The sequence below is a fragment of the Choristoneura fumiferana genome, chromosome 24 (assembly GCF_025370935.1).
Source record: "Choristoneura fumiferana chromosome 24, NRCan_CFum_1, whole genome shotgun sequence".
Lineage (NCBI taxonomy): Eukaryota > Metazoa > Arthropoda > Insecta > Lepidoptera > Tortricidae > Choristoneura > Choristoneura fumiferana.
The window spans coordinates 6,989,651-7,008,532 of record NC_133495.1 but is presented as its reverse complement, the minus strand read 5'-3'; the positions used below and the strand labels follow the sequence as shown (position 1 = coordinate 7,008,532).

Genomic DNA, 18,882 nt, shown 5'->3' with positions numbered 1-18,882 from the left:
AGGTTCCATATGTTGTTAGTTATTAATTAGTCTATGGATCGTACCTACCACTTGGCTACCACATTTTTTTAACTCTATGTTGATCTCTACTTTTTGAGATTTCGTAATCAAATGCACGGGAGTTAACTAAGTCAACCTCGCCCATCCGTGCGTCCCACGATCTTTCTGTCCATACAATGTATAATACATTGTTTTTGTTTGCCTATTTTTTGTTAAGTAAAACAAGATTATATTTAAATTCATTCATTCAATTTGCCTTGAAGTCTGTCCATCTCGCATTCACGGCTTGCGTACATACGAGGCCGTCGCGTGTGGTTATCACTGAGCGGTCTACAACTTAAAACAGCTATTAAAATAAGATTAATTCTGAGTTCATATAGGTGCAAAACCAGTTCTATTGTTTTAACGTACGCATACGTTTTTAGAATTTATCGCATATGAATCTTAAAAACGTTGGATTCCTTCTTTACAATACAAAAAAAAATTGCGGTGATAAATAAATAGATGAAGATTTAATTGTTTCAGAATTTATATGTTTTTATTTCTGGGCAAATGTGTGTTTTAATATTCATCATCAATTATAGTTATCATTATTAGTCGGTGCACTGATTAATGCGATGTATGTACCATCATGAATTATTTCGAACTCATTATTTATACCCACTTTATTTTTCAATGTTCCTTTTCTAATCATATTGCTCGGCTGACATATCATTTACTATCTGCTATTACGCCAAGTTATCTCATAATACTATACTATATGTATAAGTATATGAGTCACCTACCTATGTGGTACCATTTCGGTTCAAGATAAGATATAAGTGCACACAAACATTTTTCGTTCGAGGATATATAGCTATATCATTTTTATCTTATATCACTAGGTCAATGGTTATTTAGTGTAGTAAACAATTTATTCGTCGGCGGACGTGGATTTTGTTCAATATAATAAAGTGTTTATAAAATAAATGTTGAAAGTGAATTTGTGAAATACGAGTACCGGGGTCGCATGAACTATGGGAGGTGCAAAGATTTTCAACTATAAATACTTAACGCGGGAACATTTAAAAGGATTTGATAATTACAAGGTAAAATAAGCATGTTTTAAAAGGTACTCAGATAGAACAGAAACAGTAGCAATATTAAACGTAAGAATCTTAACAATTCAGTGATAAAGTTCATTGTCACATTTGACACCGACAACCGACAATCGATTGTTTGTTGGTAGGGTAGGTATAGTAACGCAATGACTGATCTTTTGTTTCATTGAACTTCTATGATTGTTGTTTGTAATTTATTCAAGATTTTGTTTCCAGTACAGTGCCATAGATACAAGCCCCTTGAGCCAGTATGTGATGCATCCGTTTTGGAATACTGTCGTCAAGGTAGATATGCACAATCATTAATACAGGCATAAAATGCGATTGATTCGGTATCTCCATTAATCGAATATTGACATTGAGTTACTTTACAACGAGTTTACAACTTGTAATAAAATAAATTATTAATTTTATACCAGTTTATACCGAAATGGATAGCGCCGAACCTCCTCACCTTTGCTGGTTTCCTGTGTATGGTAGCTAGCGTGATTTTGCTACTGGTCTACGACTATCATTGCTATGCGTCGGGCGGACCACCAGGGTATAAGAGAATGGAAGGCGATGAAATTCCACGCTGGGTGTTCACTGCGTGTGGGGTGCTGCTGTTCTTGGCTTACAACTTGGGTGAGTAGGTAGGTACGAAATGGTTCGCAATGGGGCTCTGAAGCTCCTTTTGATTTATTAGTCCCTGGTGTTCAACAGCAATGCCGTGATATCTATTTATCTAGTGGTTGGTATCGACAACATTATAGATTTAACTATAGGTACAGTCAGCAACGAAGGTCCACGAACACATAAAATTTAAACACCTGCAGACTATAAAGGTTCATATGTAACTGAACAGGCTGTTTTACAAAAAATCTCTGTAGACATTTGGGAATACCTGGGTCGATGGACATTATTTTTACAAAAGTTGCTGAACATGTTTAATTACATAATTAGCCTGATCTGTAAAATATCAAAATTTGCTGAACAAGTCTGACTACATAAATCCACTGATATGTATACTACTCAAAACTTGCTGAACATATTTAATTACATAATTAGCCTGATCTGTAAAACATCAAAATTTGCTGAACATGAGAACATGACTGACTACATAAATCCGCTGATATGTATAAATTTGTCGCCGGACCGGCATCCGGTGTTTGTTAATACTATATACAGGGTCCAAAAGACAGAGCCACTTTACATAAAGTGCTTACTCTTCATAGGACTCGATTTTGATAAGCCCGACTATCAACACACATGAGTAATTATATGTATAACTAAGGCAATAAGGTATATCATTTAAATATCATGTTTGGTACAGTCATATTCAAAAGTAAATTTATTTTTCAATGTAGTCTCCTAATAAGTCTAGAAACATGGTCCATCTTGTTTTGAAACCACGAATTCCTTTAAAAAAAATGTTTCTTGACTCGTAAAAAATGCATCCACGGCGGCCATTACCTCACTATTATTAGAAAAATTGTTGCCTCTGAGGTCTCCATTGAGTCGTGCAAAGAGATAAAAGTCACGGGGAGTTAGGTCTAACGAATTTAGGGAATGTTCCAGAATTTCGAGCCCTGCATCACGAATAGCAGCCGTTGTAACACTGGCCTTGTGAGCTGGTGCATTGTCTTAATGAAACAGATCGCAGTTCTAAGATTGCCCCGCTGCTTCGCATTGATTGCTTCGCGCAATCTTTGTAACTATTTGGTCAGCTTAGTAAAAGCCCATAATATGCTAATAGTGGCTCTTTTCTCACGATATTCAATCGTTATTACTCCCTTGGCCTTGGCATTACACGGTGCCATAACTTTCCCACTGAGCTTGCGAATTAATTTCTGCGGCGTTTGGAAGGATGATCTTCTCTGGTCATAGACTGCTGTTTGGTCTCACGATCGATGATGGATCCAAAACATGTCCATGGTCACAAACCGATGCAGTTTAAAAAAAATCTAGATTTGCCTTTGTAACTTCGCATCGTATTTCCGTCGCCCAACGAACGGAAACTTTTTTCGTGCCGGGTCCGGCCACTTTTGGAAATTTATAATGTAAATGGAATTTTGTTTGTAACTATGTTCAGTAACTTATGTACAGTACAATTCATGTGTCTAGTATCTTTTGTAACGTTATTTTGTTCGGCAAGTTTCGTTGCTGACTGTACAAGACAAGCCACGAGAGTTATGTGAATGATTACATACACAGCTACAACATGTAGTGTAATGACAGCAGGATTTTGTCATTTTCTCATTCCGAAAATACAAACTGAAACATAGATGCACAGAAAAACCAGAAAAATAGACCAGCGCTCGGAATCGAACCCAGGTCCTCGGCATTCCGTGCTATACCGCTACACCACCACTGGACAGGGGTCCAGACACGAATTTCTCCTATGCACCACATATCTCAGCTGGTTTGTTTCTAATTAAGTCACTTAAGCAGCGACACTATTTTATTTCGATATGGGTTTTACGGGATGACCGTAAAAGTAACAAAATTTGGAGTTGAAATAAAAAAGACTCCAAAAAAAAATCTTAATTTTGTCATTCATTTCATTCGTTCTTCTTTTGAGCACTTGGTTATTTTTGTAGCTTAGTTATTCACTTCGACTCTCGTGGCACTATATACTAAACTTACACTGAGTGTAATAATGAATCCAGGTACTTATAGTAGTGATTGTTTTGTACCTACTGCACTACTACGCCGCGCAAGGAGCAATGTCGTTCAGTCAGCGGCCGGCCTAGTTGACGACCAAATAGCCGAGTGGTTATACCTGACTACAAAGCTTGAGGTCTCGGGTTCGATCCCCAGACTGGGAAAATAAAATAATTATAAATTGTATGAAAAATTACAGATGGCATCGACGGCAAGCAGGCGCGTCGCATCGGCGTCTCCGGCCCGCTCGGCGAGATGTTTGACCATGGCCTGGACTCGTACATCGTGTTCTTCATACCCTTCTGCCTGTTTTCGGTGGTCGGGAGGGACGAGTTCTCTGTATCCGCGTTTAGGTACGATTAGCAAGACTCTAGCCTTATACTGCCGTCCCGTTAACGCCAATAGAGTTTAATAAAAAAGAGTGAGAGAGACTGCATGGTATGAATTTGGAATGTTGGATTTTGGAGTGGCTACTCCGAAACCCTGATTGCCAGTTTAGTTACTCGATTCTATGAGCCTATCAGAAATATTTAAAGCCCAAAATTGCATTGCAAGCTTTTTGTTAACCTTCTTTCTGTTCGTCAACAGTTCAAGGAGTTTTTAATTTATTTTTTATTTTATTTTTAAATTTTTATACAATTATTTTATGTATAAACAGAAAACAACAAGCAAACCCACTACGCTCACATCGCAACCCACGCCACTCGCATTTATTGAACCCCCACTGCATTAATTGCGCACCTCTCATTATAACATCAACATCATCCTATCAGCCGTAGACGTCCACCGTTGCATATATATCTCCCCCCATAGAAATAGAACTCCAATAAATTGTGCATCATCATTAATCATGAGAGGGAGGGGGGATTTGCCAATACTCGCCACGCTTGGCAAGCGGGTTGGCGAGCGCAGTATAGGATAGGATGTAAGGTTGCCAAAAAGACGCTGCTGCCCATCTTCTGATGGTTCTGGTCTTATAATATAAGTAGGATATTGTATGGCAGACTTGATTATCAGGCCATTTCTGCTTCCAGAGGATATTTGGCGGTAACGAGCGTAGTTCTTAACTTCTACGTGAGCCACTGGGAGAAATACAACACCGGCACCCTCTACCTGCCGTGGGGGTACGACCTCAGTATGTGGGTGAGTACATAATTACATGCGACAGCATAATTATGTTCATTTATGTGGTAGTAGTCAGATCTGTTTACTCACAAAGGCGCGCCCCTCCGCATTTTATAGTAGTTGTAAATTTATCCGTGCGAGTACGACAGGTCTATGTGTGCGTAGCGCGAACGTGGTAGTTTTTTGGTGTCCGTGCCGTCAGTCACGACGCACACTAAGACGTGTAAGCACGAGGTTTACTCGTACTATTCATCAAGAGCGTCGCCAAGGGGGGGCAGGGAGGGGCAGCTGTCCCCCCCCCCCCCTAGAGATTCTAAATAACTATAACCCAACTTAACCAACAAAAAGTTGGAAAACCCCCGGCTTTGTCACTTCAAAGTTCAATATCTCAAAAACGGCTGAACTGATTTTGATAAAACATGCCTAAAAACCATCGCTAAAAAACCTGCTTTGAAATAAAAATAACCGCATTCAAATTGGTCCATCCGTTTAAGAGCTATGTTGCCACAGACAGACAGACACACATAGCGGTCAGACTTATAACACCCCTCTTTGTGCGTCGGGGGTTAAAAAGTTGTCATATGTAAAGCAGTCCTAACAGTAAGACGTTTAAGCCATGGTAATGATGATAAAAGAACAACAGACAAACTAACTAGACAAAGCTCGCCGCGCCGCTTTTCACGCACGTTCGAAATCGCCCAGCTCTTTCACCAGCTCTTTCACCAGGTAAGCTCCATCTTCTTCCTGATCGCCGGTACCAGGGGTGCAGAAGTGTACAAGTTCTATTTGTTCGGCGAAGTGACGTTCACGCAAGGCCTGGAGGTCGCCATTCACGCGACGGGACTCTTCACCACGCTGCCTATCGCCATCTACAATGTTTATCTGTGAGTTACCGGAAGTTCAGGAATTATGGGGAATTGTGAAATGTCTAAAAACTAAAATCATTACTATTTCCATTTATATTCATTGCCGTTAGTGCTTTTAGCCGCGCGTTAAACGCGTTCAATAATGGATCGTTTTATTATTGTATAGTAAAAAGCAATTACAGTGGTCACTTACCTAAACCTGTGACCTTTGTAGACTGTTAAACGTAGATAGGATATTAACTCTTATTTTCTAAAACCCCAGAACCAAGCACACAGAGACAAATTGGCTGGCATCAATTTGACCAAGTCTCAAACAAAGCAAAGTTTACATGAGTGATTAAAATATACCTAAGCAACGAATAAATAAACGAGGTGCTGGATTTAAATACATACCTTTTAAACATCTAAGACTACAGACATTCGTATGTTTCATACAAATCTTCTTCTAATAGGTATTGAACCCGATACCCTATAGTTAACTTATCTAATAACCACTAGGCACTCTGCGTTGGGTGTTTTTTGTGTGATAAATTCTCCTCTCGTTAGGATCCTGATTTGTTGACACGGCATTGTTAACTTTATCTAATTCACACATTTACGAGCCTCAATTACTGGACCCTTAGCTTAGTTTTTGTCGTAGCCATAACAAAATGTCTGCTTGAATGTGTTAAATAACAGTTTGTTGTCTATACTGTTGCCAATAATACTTGAGATATTAACGTTTTTGTATCAAAAACTTACACCAGACTGGAAATTTAGAATTCCAAAATTTCTCCGTATTTCTGTTTCCATGTAATAATGAAAAAGTTCATTCAAAGAGTTTTATTTAATTGGCACTGCCAACCGCTTTTTGAGGCTTGGATCTGCGACTTTGTTTGTTTCAGAACTTCAAATCCCACAGAAACTTCTCAAAGTCTATGTAGGAATTAAGTATGTTTATCAGTCGCCTAGTACCCAAACACAAGTTTTACTTACTTTGGGACTAGGTCAATTGGTGTCAAGTGTCCCGTGATATTTATACTATTACTTACGCGTAAAAGTTCTATGTCGTTTAAAAAACCTCCGGAGTTGTGGTATTTTATAACATAACCGTTTCAGGTCATACAAAAACCGTTCCGGGAAGATGTACTCTTTTCTGGAGATGCTGCGACCACTCTTCTCCATACTCGTGCTGACAACTATCATAACAGTGTGGGCTATCAAGTCGCCAAATGACATTGTGGAGTATGACCCAAGAACCTTCTTGCTGTTATTTGGTACCCTGTTCAGCAATATCGCAGTAAGTTTATTACTCAAATTCTTCTATAGTTATAGTGTTTTTTGTACGAGATTAGCTGTTGCCAGCAGCTACGTATTGCGCCCCATGGGTATATAGCAATATCTCGGGATATACAAAATTCTAATAATAATCTAAAAAAAATCTATAAGTAGAACAAGGGATCTTTTACATGATGTAATTTTTAAACTACCAAAGCTTTCGTAAAGACCGTCATTGTCAAGAAGAAAGTGGCAGTTTTTTTATGTAGCCTGTATTATGTCCCACTGCTGGGCAAAGTCCTCCCCATTCCTCCCCACTTTTCCCTATCCTGGGCATGCACGTGCCAATCGAGCTGAAAAGCGCTTAGGTCGTCCCGCCATCTCCTCTTAGGTCTGCCTTTGCTCCTATGGCCATCCCTCGGATCCCATTCGGTAACGATTCGTGCCCATCAGTCCGGGTGCGTGCATGCCCAGTCCTACTTCAGCTTGGCGGAATTGACACCTTTATCTGTAGGTAAAACGAGTTTTGGAGCGCAGTGCCGTGTTTCTGATTCGATCAGTTCTTCGAACACCCAGAATACTGCGCTCACTAAGCTACGAGTATTTTTCAAAACTAAAATTAAATTGCAATGTAATTAAATATTTTATCTGAAAAACTGCAAAGCAGTTCCGTACATTCTCTGCCGCTGGCGACTTTTATAAATGTTGGAGTTAAACACATAAACAAAATTTCCCTCTTTCTAAGTTAGTATAGATTTGCGATTTGCAGCATAAAATCAGTTCTTATTTTTATGTAAATAAGGTAAAATAAAAAGACATTTCTGTGCTCTAGCCTTTCATACCTAATATGATTTAAAAAAATAATCAACTGAACAATTATGTCTATTTTTGATTTATAATTAAATAGGTAATACACTAAGTAGCTTATCCCTCGATGTCATCTCGTGGAAGCATAAAAATTAGCTTCTCTGTCCAGTGAAAATTTAGAAAAAATCTCTTCATGTTTGTGATTCAAGATTAAAATTCAGTCTCGGTTAGCTAGATACGGTATTCTACTATAGGTACCACAACAGTTAATATCAGTCCGATATCTATCTATAGGCAGCTTACATGCAGTTCTCCGCTAAATGCAGGTCTATAAACCATAGCTTCATCAACTTCAATGATATTTATTCACAATTTCATAAAAAATAAAACCTACAAAACAGAATCTATAATAAAACAGGTACCTAAATAAATGAAGAAAAGTTGAGCTTTCAAACTTTCAAACTATTCCGTGGGTGTTAACATTTATCTGGATAATCTTGCAGAGCCGCCTGATAGTGGCAGAGATGAGCGACCAGCGCTGCGACCTGGTCACCTGGCTGCTGTGGCCGCTCCTGGCTGGCGTGTCCCTGTCGCTGTGGCTGCCGGCAGCAGAACTAGTTGTTCTGTACACCTTCATGCCGCTCAGCATCCTCGCCCATGTACATTACGGCGTTTGTGTTGTAAGCAGTTACCAAGTTGTAATAATATTAAAAGTTTTACATTCTCTTTTTGTTAAAAAATAATTCAGAAAAGATGTGACGTTATGAATTAGCATCTGAGCTTTATTTGCCATTTTGTCAGAATAACCTTGATGTTATTTCAATTAAGATAATTTACTGTCTAACGTTTAGAAATAATGAATGACCCATTGTTTGGTGGCACCACCTGGTGGTATAAAATATAAAGACACCAATGTTCAACAGTGTTTTTAAGAATTGATCCCTTCAGTTCAGGCAGTAAAGTAGAAAGTATGATTTTCCTATATTTTTTCTAATATTTATTTTTCGTTACAGGTTCGGCAGATGTGTGAGCATTTCAATGTCAACTGTTTCACAGTTCCAAGTGCAAGGAAAATACTTAAAAAGAGAATAAAACGTTCGTAAAAGAGAACGTTTAAACATTTAGTTCCTATTCCAAAAATTGGTTGTGGTCTTGCTTATTATTAAAGTAAAGAATGTTTGTGTTTTTAACAACATATTTGAAAAATATTGTTGTGACATAACATATTTTATAATTAAGTTCAAAATGTGGGACCCTGAGACAACAAAGTTGTAAAATATATAAAATAAATGTTTTGTAAAAGAATATCAAACTTTTAATATAGATTAATACCGTAATTCATTCCTATGAAATAAAACACGTGAACCTGCTTCCCGACGTATCTTCTAAAAACGCCAGGCACAAAAGAAAATATGACACCACCGCACAATCTAATTCACAAAATAATACGTAATCCAATACAGAATAGCAAAAAGTGAGCAACCCGACATTGCAACGCGAAAAGCTGCAGAACCATTGTGAGGTGCGGGACAGAGACGACTATACTTGAGCGATCCAACGCGCAGCTCCGTCTTTAAATTACACGTTCTCATAGCCTTGTAGCGGATTGGGCATTTTAGAAAAAGACTGATGTGTCGTTACAACTTGTGGCAATTTCGACTCTGTCTGTTGTTAGTGTCGGTTGGAATTGTGTTGAATAATATGGCGGTTGAGTCGTTGTAAGCATGAGTGGAAATATAGTAATGGGGGGTGCACGACATGGATACCGAAGTCGGGGTTTAGAATTTCAGTACAGCTTCGGATAGCTGCGAAGCGCTGCTTTGTTAGCTCTACGATTGTTTGCCGAGCCTATTTTTTTATTATGCGACGCACTTATACGTCCTATTATCATTATGAAAAATTAAACCGGATTCCCTAACAAAACATACGAGGTACAAATGCAACAGTATTAAATTTCAAAATAAAATTTATGAACTTTTAAAGTGGACGGTGAACTTAGTGTTTTTAGTGTTGTGTCGCTCAAATTTAAAGTGAAATGATAGAAGATAGATTAATTATTATTTAGGTAAGTGCGGTGTTTGCTCGAATGGAAATTAACAGAAACAATGAGTTGGTGGTGTGACAACAGCATGTTACGAAAAAAAAAACAAATTAATAACGCATGTTTTGGACATGGTTTTGATAAAATTAAATTTCGCGAAAAACAGAATGAAACGTGAATGCAAATACATATCATATAAGTGTGTTTTATCGTCTATGCCAATCAATGAAGTGCATGAAAGACAAAAACACAGATGTGTTTCAAAAAGTTAAAACAAAAGTTTTCCATATTGAATAGATACCTATTTTTACAAAGCGAAAAGGCTACTTGTTGTTTAGATTATGTTATATAATTCACTCAAAGGTTGCAATACGGAAGTCATATTATAGCTTTGTCAGTTAACTTAATAAATAAACAAAAACTATTTATAATAACATAGGTAATGACAGTTGCTTTATGCGTAAATAAATTTAGTACCTACATAAATATCACGAACCATTCCGAAAGATGTCATTTTCTTTGGAAATTATTATAAGATAGGTTGTAAAGATAAGGTAGCGAAGGATACAGTCGTAAATTAATGCACCCGAAAGAGGTTTGTTATTTCTATTATAAAATTGGTCAGTTCAGGATTTAATCAATATTAGAGAATAGAAAGTAACATTTCTTAAGAAAGTTGAGGATAAATGGGCACTTTAAATGCGAATTATTAATTTGTTTTAGTTTGATTAAAATTAAAAAGCTTTAATATAAAATGAGCGACTAATTAACTAAAACGAAAATTTTATCCGTTGATGTTTTTAGGTACTTACATTATCTATGTGTCTTGAACATATATTTTTATTGCAATAACTGTAGAGATAATATATAAAAAACATTTTTTTTACGGACGTCCCATTTTTTTGCGGTATAATTTTTTCAAATACCTAAGTTAATACTATTATTGTTTTGTTCTGTTTATTTTATAACAACCGAAAAGAATTAAAATGCCTTACATAATTATAAGAAAGGTCTTGACTAAGTGCTTCCTTACATCAAAAGCTTTCAGTACTTAATTTGAACTAGCAGACCGCGTCTGCGTCTATATCCCGCGGGAAATTTGTAGTTACCGGGATAAAAGGTAACGTTAATTAAATTTAGGTATTGTAGCTACCAATGTGTGAAGAAAATTGAGAATTTGTTCAAAAGATTATCCTTCACGTACAAACAAACAAAGTATAGGTATCTCTACATTACATTACATTAGGCACGTTGTCTTTTAAAAATATTATGAAAAATAAAGTTCTTACAGACTGACTTAGTTTAGACTTAGACGCTTAGCTAACTTATAATAGTTCAACATCTCAAAAATAGGTGAACCAATTTTAATAAAACTTAGCTAACAACCGTCTTTATTAAATTGGCTCTGGATTTAAAAATCAGCCCAACCATTTGGGAGCTATAATATCACAGACAGACCACGTAGCGGTCAAACATGTAACACCCCTCTTTTTGCGTGGGGGGTAAAAAGTTTGAATTGGGAATGGAAGTTTTTCTGTACAATTTAGTCGTCAAATAACCAACAAATAGTTGGAAAACGCCGACTTTGTCACTTCAAAGTTCAATACCTCAAAAACGGCTAAACCGATTTTGATAAAACATGCTTAAGAACCATTGCAACACAACACATGCTGAGTGGAGACCCTTTTTGGTATCCCGCCGTGTCACCAAGTAACATAGTTTTAGTGCTAGTTCTAGTCTTAGTTTTAGGTGGTACTTTTGGAGCCAAAATAAACCTTTCTTTCTTTCTTTCTTTCATTGCTAGAAAGCCTGCTTTCAAATAAAAATACCGCATTCAAATCGGTCCACCCGTTTAAGAGCTACGGTGCCACAGACAGACACAGAGATACACAGACACACATAGCGGTCAAACTTATAACACCCCTCTTTTTGCGTCGGGGGTTAAAAATAAGAAAGGATGCTTGAAAATTTTAATAGGATAAAATATAGGTTCAAAGTTTTTTTAGGTGGTGAATAAACTTTTAATGAGTCAAAACTAAGAAACTTAGTATTTAGCGGTGGCGTGACGTCGTAGCAACTCTACTCCCGCCGGGACGCCTAAATTTTGGCAACGCGGCGGGCATTATGAAAAATTACCAATACTTATGAGATAGCAATTTGATAAAAACTATTCAATTAATACATTGCCTGGGCATTATACATACTGTCTATCCGTGGCGCAGCGTCAGATATTTCCGTGGGAAAGCCGAAGTAAAGATTGCTTACATCTTTCATAAATTCTGTAAGTCTTGTTTTTCTATTTTGAAAATATTGGGCAAGCCGGTGCGAATAGGGTTCTATGTACGCTTCGCCAGCGCCACTGGTGTCTATCGTCTATTGGGTAAAGTACTTATTAAAAAATAACATGTCTCATTACTATTTTTTTTAATCTTTACGTAATATTTAATGAATCTATAAAAATCTATCAAAATCTGTAAAGTAAGTTATGTTAATGATAGAATATAATTCTGGCACTCGCCGGCCGCTACCGTGGCACGCTCGCTTCGCTCGCTCGGCTCGTGCTTGTTTTGGTCGCAGTTGAACCAAACGCGCTCCTCGCTGCGCTCGTCGTCGCACCTAACATTCCGATTGAATGAATCAGACTTCAGCTAGCCAAATATCAGTTGTAATCAAATTGCCCAACGATCATGTAGCAATATTCATAATGCCCGGACAAAGTGATAAATAATGAACAAGCACATGAATGTCAAAAAAAAAATCTACCACCGGTTCGGAAAAACCTCTGTTGAGAAGAATCCGGCAAGAAACTCAACGAGGCGAGGCGAGGCGAGGACGATTTTAACAGATTTAGGGGCTGTTTCACCATTCATTGATTAGTGTTAACTGGCGGTTAGGTGCGATGCCGTCTCTATTTGTTTTGTTCGAATAGACGGAGACGGCATCACATTTAACCGTCGGTTAACGCTAATCAATGGATGGTGAAACAGCCCCTTACAATATTATTAAATGATATCTATAATCACAAGTATTTTACACAACTTTTATTTTTAACACAGTAGGTTCGCTTTTTGAAGGGATCGCTAATGCGGATCGGAATTATTTCCAAATATCCCTGTCCATGACATAATCATTAACTTTATAATACGCCTTTGATATTAATGTCTTCTTGACAATAGATCTGAATTTTGTATCCGTTTCATTTGCAAGTTTAGATAATAATTATTACTTTGCTCGGTATAGCTTGTCATTATTCATAATGCCCTTAATAATCACTTTGTCCATAACATATACACTAACCACGAGATATTCAAAGACACACCTAACTCATGCTTCTCTCACTCAGCGCGTTGCTTAAAAAAATGTTTACTTCACGCTACTGGTTAGGCAACTATAAAAATAAAAAATGGAAAAGCACTTTCGTTTACTTCACTAAGAACCGTAGGGATATATAGATGATTTAAATTTTTGCTTTATTTAAGTTCACCACAAATTTTATCTCTCCACGAAAGAAAGAAAGCTATTGCTGGAAGTAACCCAATAAATAACACATAATATTATTATAATACCTAAGGAATTTATTTCTGGTAGTCCTGAAGCTTTGGAACCGACCCTCGTCGCAAAAAGAGGGGAAGTTAGACAAATGCCCGTCTCTTTGTCTGTGGCGTCGTAGCTCTCAAACGGATGGACCGATTTCGATGTGGTTTTTTTACACGAAACCGAGTTTTCTTGCGGTGATTCTTAGCTATGTTTGATAAAAATCGGTTCAGCCGTTTTTGGAAATTTGAACTTTGAAATGACAATATGTATTATCAACGAATATCTGTAACTTTTTTAGCAGTTTAAGCTTACATCCAAAAATGTGAGCAACTTGATTAATATTTATCATAATATTACTAGCTGTTTCTCGTGACTTCATTAGCATAGAATTCGTTTATTGCTATCCCGCCAAAACCTATGTACTTTTCCTGGGACTCAAACTATCTCTATATACCGACTTACATCTAAATCGGTTCAGCGGTTTAGACGTGATATTGTAACAAACAAACAAACAGACTTAATTTATAATATTAGTGGGATATTTGTGTGTGTGTGTGTGTGTGTGTGTCAGTTTCACGCTCCACCGCAGTCCGTGAAATTTTGCATACATTAGTAACCTACCGTCTTATCTTGTCACATCTCTTTGAAATACTGTTGTATCTAAAAATCGGCTTACATATTTATGGAAGCCGTAATAAACCGATATACTGATAACAAATTTAGTGCAAATTGCCGCTAATAAGGGGCAAAGTTATTCCTTGGATGAAATAAGAAACATGATAAGTTTATTTATTTTTGAGACCCTTGGCCCTGGTTTCAAAGACATTTCCAAAAGGTAAGTTAGTAGACGTTACAGGGGGCCGAAGATCTGGCAGCTTCCTCGGACAAAGAATTAGCTTGGCTATTCAAAGAGGGAACGCTGCCAGCATCTTCGGGACTTGCCTAAGGGGGGTTAAGCAATTCGTTTTAGTTTTAGGTCTATTTTTTTTCTTAATTTATTAAGTTAGTAGTTAGTATTTTAAGTCTAAGATATTTTTATGTAGTTTTAATTTAAAAGTAGTATGTAATGAAGTCCTCCCTTTCCACTTAAATAGGTACTCTACTTAAGTCATTAATACTACAAGTTCAAAGGTCTAACAGTGTCGTGTTTTTTAACCCCCGGCGCAAAAAGAGGGGCGTTATAAGTTTGACCGCTATGTGTGTCTGTCTGTGGCACCGTAGCTCTTAAGCGCTTAGACCGATTTGAATGGGGTTTTTTTATTCGAAATCAGGTTTTCTAGCCATGGTTCTTAGACATGTTTCATCAAAATCGGTTTAGCTTTTGAGATATTGAACTTTGAAGTGACAAAGTCGGGGGTTTTCAACTGTTTGTTGGTTAGGTCATACCTAATGATCACTGTCACGTCAAAACGATTGGACAAATTTGGGTAGAATTTGGTATGGAAATAAAACATAGGCTATGTAGGTACTTTTTAGGTTCCGAATTCATACAGGGATGTCGGCATTCAAAATTCCGAAATCTCACCTGCTTAGCCCAAAATATTTTAAAACTTTGCACAGATTTTCTTCACACAATGTAGAGGGAACGACCGGGTAAACATGAAAAAATGATTTGCTAACAGTAACAAAAAAAATGTTGCTTGTAACATAACTTGAATGACTATAAAGCTAAGGCCTACTAGTACAATACACCTAAAAGTTAGGTGATATCTTACAAAATCAGTTTTGCATAATTTTGGTTCCTAATTAGTAAATTTGGGCTAAACGTCAAGTAGCTATCCTTTTTTTCCAGCGTTTTTGCATCGTTGTTTTTTTCTCATTACCGTCTCGGCAAGTATAATTAAACGAGATGTTTTTTTATGAAAACTAAAGACTGGGTTATATTTCATGAAATTGAAAACCAAAGACAATACCGATGCTTTGTCTAGCGTGATCAAAATTCTTGCGACTTGTTCTTCCGTTGTGCTAAAAATCGTGGGATGGTAATGAAATGACGTCAAAACACTCGAACCCCACGATGGGAAATCTTATGTCATGTTTTTTTCCTTTATTTTCCCGAAATTTCAATTCAACTGTCAATTCGAATTTCAATTAAATGTGGCTTACGAAAGCAAAACTGTGGGTTACCTCTAATATTAAATAAAAATACGTACATAATTTATTAAATATTAATACTGATGCCGTCGATAGCCACTCTGCCGAAACAGCGACCCAGATATTTCAATTAAGTTTATTTTTGGATCAAAGCGCCCAAAACTAAAATCGCATCACATAATTGTGACGCAACGTCGTTCTGCGTCGCAAAACGAGGCGTAGCAGTGTTGTACAAATAGGGAACAAATGAAATGAGCATTGAAAACGTTTCTGAACATGCTTTATTATCAAAAACCGGCCAAGTGCGGTACAGACCACGCGCAATGTAGGGTTCCGTAATAATAATATCATGCGCATATATTCACTATTAACTTGTGATCGACCTAGTTACCTAGTTGTTCTATCTTACTGTTATACTTAGTTTTCTCTTTAAATTTATTATTTTATTTTATTATGCATACTTATTACAGTGTTTGACTTTTTTTTACTTTTCAAACCAACAGTTTAACTTGTGGGGGGAATAAAACTCGTTTCTAACAAAAATTTGCACTTTTAAAGTCTAATAATACCCAAAAATAACTAGTGAAGGTTTTAGGTACAGTCAACTGCAAAGATATTGACACGGCTAAAATTACAAAAATATGTATACCTACACGTCCTTAATGTTAAATGCGTAAAGTCGTGTATACATATTTTTGAAACATTGGCCGTGTCCATATCTTTGCACTTGACTGTACTACATCTGTTAAAAAAAACTCAGCGGCACAAAATTTGGTCCACCCTACATATAAAACTACCTATTAGCTATTAGGTACTGCATATATTTGAGGGCCAGATTTTTTGCCGCTGAGTATGGTAGGCCTCAGGAGGAAGATTGGTTTTTTGGAATCTTTTTGTATTTTTTATTTCAATTCCAAATTTTTACTTTTACGGTCATCCCGTAAAACCTAAATTGAAAATACAAAGTGAAATAAAGATGCACAGAAAAACAGAAAAATAAGACCATCACTGGGAATCGAACCCATTTCCCAGTGATGGTCTTATTTTTCTGTTTTTTCTGTGCATCTTTATTTCAGTTTGTATTTTCAATTCAGGAGGAAGAGTCAAGCCCGGTTTAGACGTGCAAGATAAATCGTGCAAGTTGCATAACATTGCGAGGCCGTAAAGCCAACAAGTTAGTGTGGTCAATCAGACGCCGCAATGTAATGCAACTTGCATGATTTTTCTTGTAGATCTAAACTGGGCTTTAGTCATTTTATTGTGCAAAAACAAAACAACTCAGGGAGCACGACTGAAGTCTTTGTTAAAAAATTAACATCGGGTCATCGTATTTCTGTTTCTTTGCATAAGCTTAAAGTTGAGCCTGGTGCCCTAGACGATGATGATGATGTAGACATGTTGGCAGACCCTTAGCTTCTAGCATATCCACGTCCTATGAAAATAAAGTTTGTCAGTTATTGCCATGTTTTACGAAGCGCCGCCATATTTTCCAAACTCGATCGTAGAGCGAAATTAAAACATTCCACCGATTCTTGTAAACATCACGCTAATTACACGAATTCGGACTAATTAATGTAAAGACGATTTGAAAGAGTGAAATGTTCGACCTATGTTGATTCATTTATGAGAGGCAGCCACAATACATAGAGCCAGACAGTTAAATGTTATGGCTAAAGACCAAGGTCCAAAAGAAGTTGAGAAACTTTGATGTCGCGATGCACAATGTCTTCACTTCATGACTAGGTGCCGCTAGAGTTGTTATAAATTTATTTTGAACAATTTTATCTACTTCGCACGAAATATCTTTTGAATATTTAGTGTTATAGGTTAGATAAGTACCTAAAAAAATATAAAAACCGGCCGAGAGCGTGTCAGACACGCCCGAAATAGGGTTCCGTAGCCATTACGAAAAAATTAAGTACTTAATTTTTCTAAGGATTTCGTATTTTATACGGAATCTTCCAAGTTTAGGTATATTTTATACTTACTCTTAAACTACTAATAATTCTGAAGCAAACTTAGCCGTTATAGTTTCCTTGAAAGTTTGATATACTTACTACCATCCTGAATTTTTTCAAATTTTTCCATTCACCAGTTTAGATTTTAGAGGGGGGGGGACGCTCGATTTTGTCGCCATAGCTTACATATATATCCGTGCAAAATTACAGCTTTCTAGCATCGATAGTCCCTGAGCAAAGCCGCACACGGACGGACAGACAGACAGACAGACATGGCGAAACTATAAGGGCTCCGGAACCCTAAAAACGACTAAAATAGGTTTAAGGGTCACGACTGTTGATCTTTAAGTAAGTTAATCAACAGTCGTGACGGGTGACGGGACCCATTCATAATCGTGACCAGCTCTAAAATTCTGGGTAATGGGTCCCATACATACTCAAATGCACACATACACTCGAAAAACATAACCCTCCGAGCAGTCGGGTAAAAATGACAAATGGTGATGGGCTGTAGGCACTTATCGTGTTTAGACATAAATAGGTAATTATGTACATACTTATGTCTAACTTAACTTATGTACCTACCTATGCGACGATTCTTTTCTCAGAGTTCTTTTTTTGTTGTTAAATCGTGATTTTTTGAATAGATGCGTTTTCAAAGCCAGTTTGTGTTCTCCACAACTAGTGACGTGACACAGCTCAAGTGACAAAAGTAGGTAGTTAGTGCCCCTAGATGCCCTGTGCCCTTAGGTGCACTGTGCATGGTTACCCTTAAAATTTTTCGTGCGCGCTTAATAAACGTAGCACGATGAAAAAGGAAAGTATTGACATGAATAAGGTTTTACACAGTCCGTTTAGTGTAGGTAGGTAAAGTGTCCTGCCACGGCAATGTTTATCTTGAAAGCCTAAGATTTTCCATCCAAGATTTTTATCAAGATTGTCCATCTCCATGGACGTCCATAATATAAAAGAGTCCATTACCTACGTCCAATCCAAACTAGTGGTCAACAACTTACTTAGTCGTCGACTTTGTCGCTAAATCTAGTAAAATTTAGGACAAGGTTACCTGGTTATTTTCAAGCATTTGTATTTCAGCAACTTTTTCGTTAATTTTCCGTACCTTCAGGGACATGTGGAATCCATTTCCTACAATCTGGCGACTTTTGGCAACTTTTTTAGCAACCTCTGTAAACCAAGGTGGCAACACTGATCCAACCGTTCCTCTTTCCATCCGAACTATCGAGCCTAGTAAACCTGAAGCGTTGTTTCTACTCGATTAACTTTAGGACCTGGTTCGCGGAGGGTCCTACGGCTTAGCCTCTGGCCACTCATGCGTGCCTGGTGGTTCTTCCACGAACTGTCGGGACCGCTTAGACCGCTCACCCGTAACTAGGGATGTGGAAACCACTCTTTTAATATAACTGGTTTCATTAAATAAATATATTTTCTGTTGA

General features: G+C 37.3%; 2 protein-coding genes across 2 annotated transcripts in view; both read left to right on the top strand.

The window, feature by feature from the left end:
* Nucleotides 1–885: 885 nt before the first annotated feature.
* On the top strand, nucleotides 886–9,103 carry LOC141441597 (ethanolaminephosphotransferase 1-like). Its single transcript, XM_074106383.1, has 9 exons — nucleotides 886–1,088; nucleotides 1,317–1,385; nucleotides 1,520–1,724; nucleotides 3,943–4,096; nucleotides 4,778–4,886; nucleotides 5,595–5,752; nucleotides 6,833–7,013; nucleotides 8,302–8,478; nucleotides 8,812–9,103. The coding sequence occupies exons 1-9, from the start codon at nucleotides 1,017–1,019 to the stop codon at nucleotides 8,899–8,901; spliced, it is 1,215 nt and encodes a 404-aa protein (XP_073962484.1). The 5' UTR covers nucleotides 886–1,016; the 3' UTR covers nucleotides 8,902–9,103.
* A 497-nt stretch (nucleotides 9,104–9,600) lies between these two features.
* Nucleotides 9,601–18,882, top strand: part of eya (eya transcriptional coactivator and phosphatase 2) — a 56,082-nt gene continuing 46,800 nt past the window's right edge. The window contains exon 1 of the mRNA XM_074106192.1: nucleotides 9,601–9,863. The gene's annotated coding sequence lies outside the window, so the exon portion shown is untranslated. The remainder of the gene's footprint in view (nucleotides 9,864–18,882) is intronic.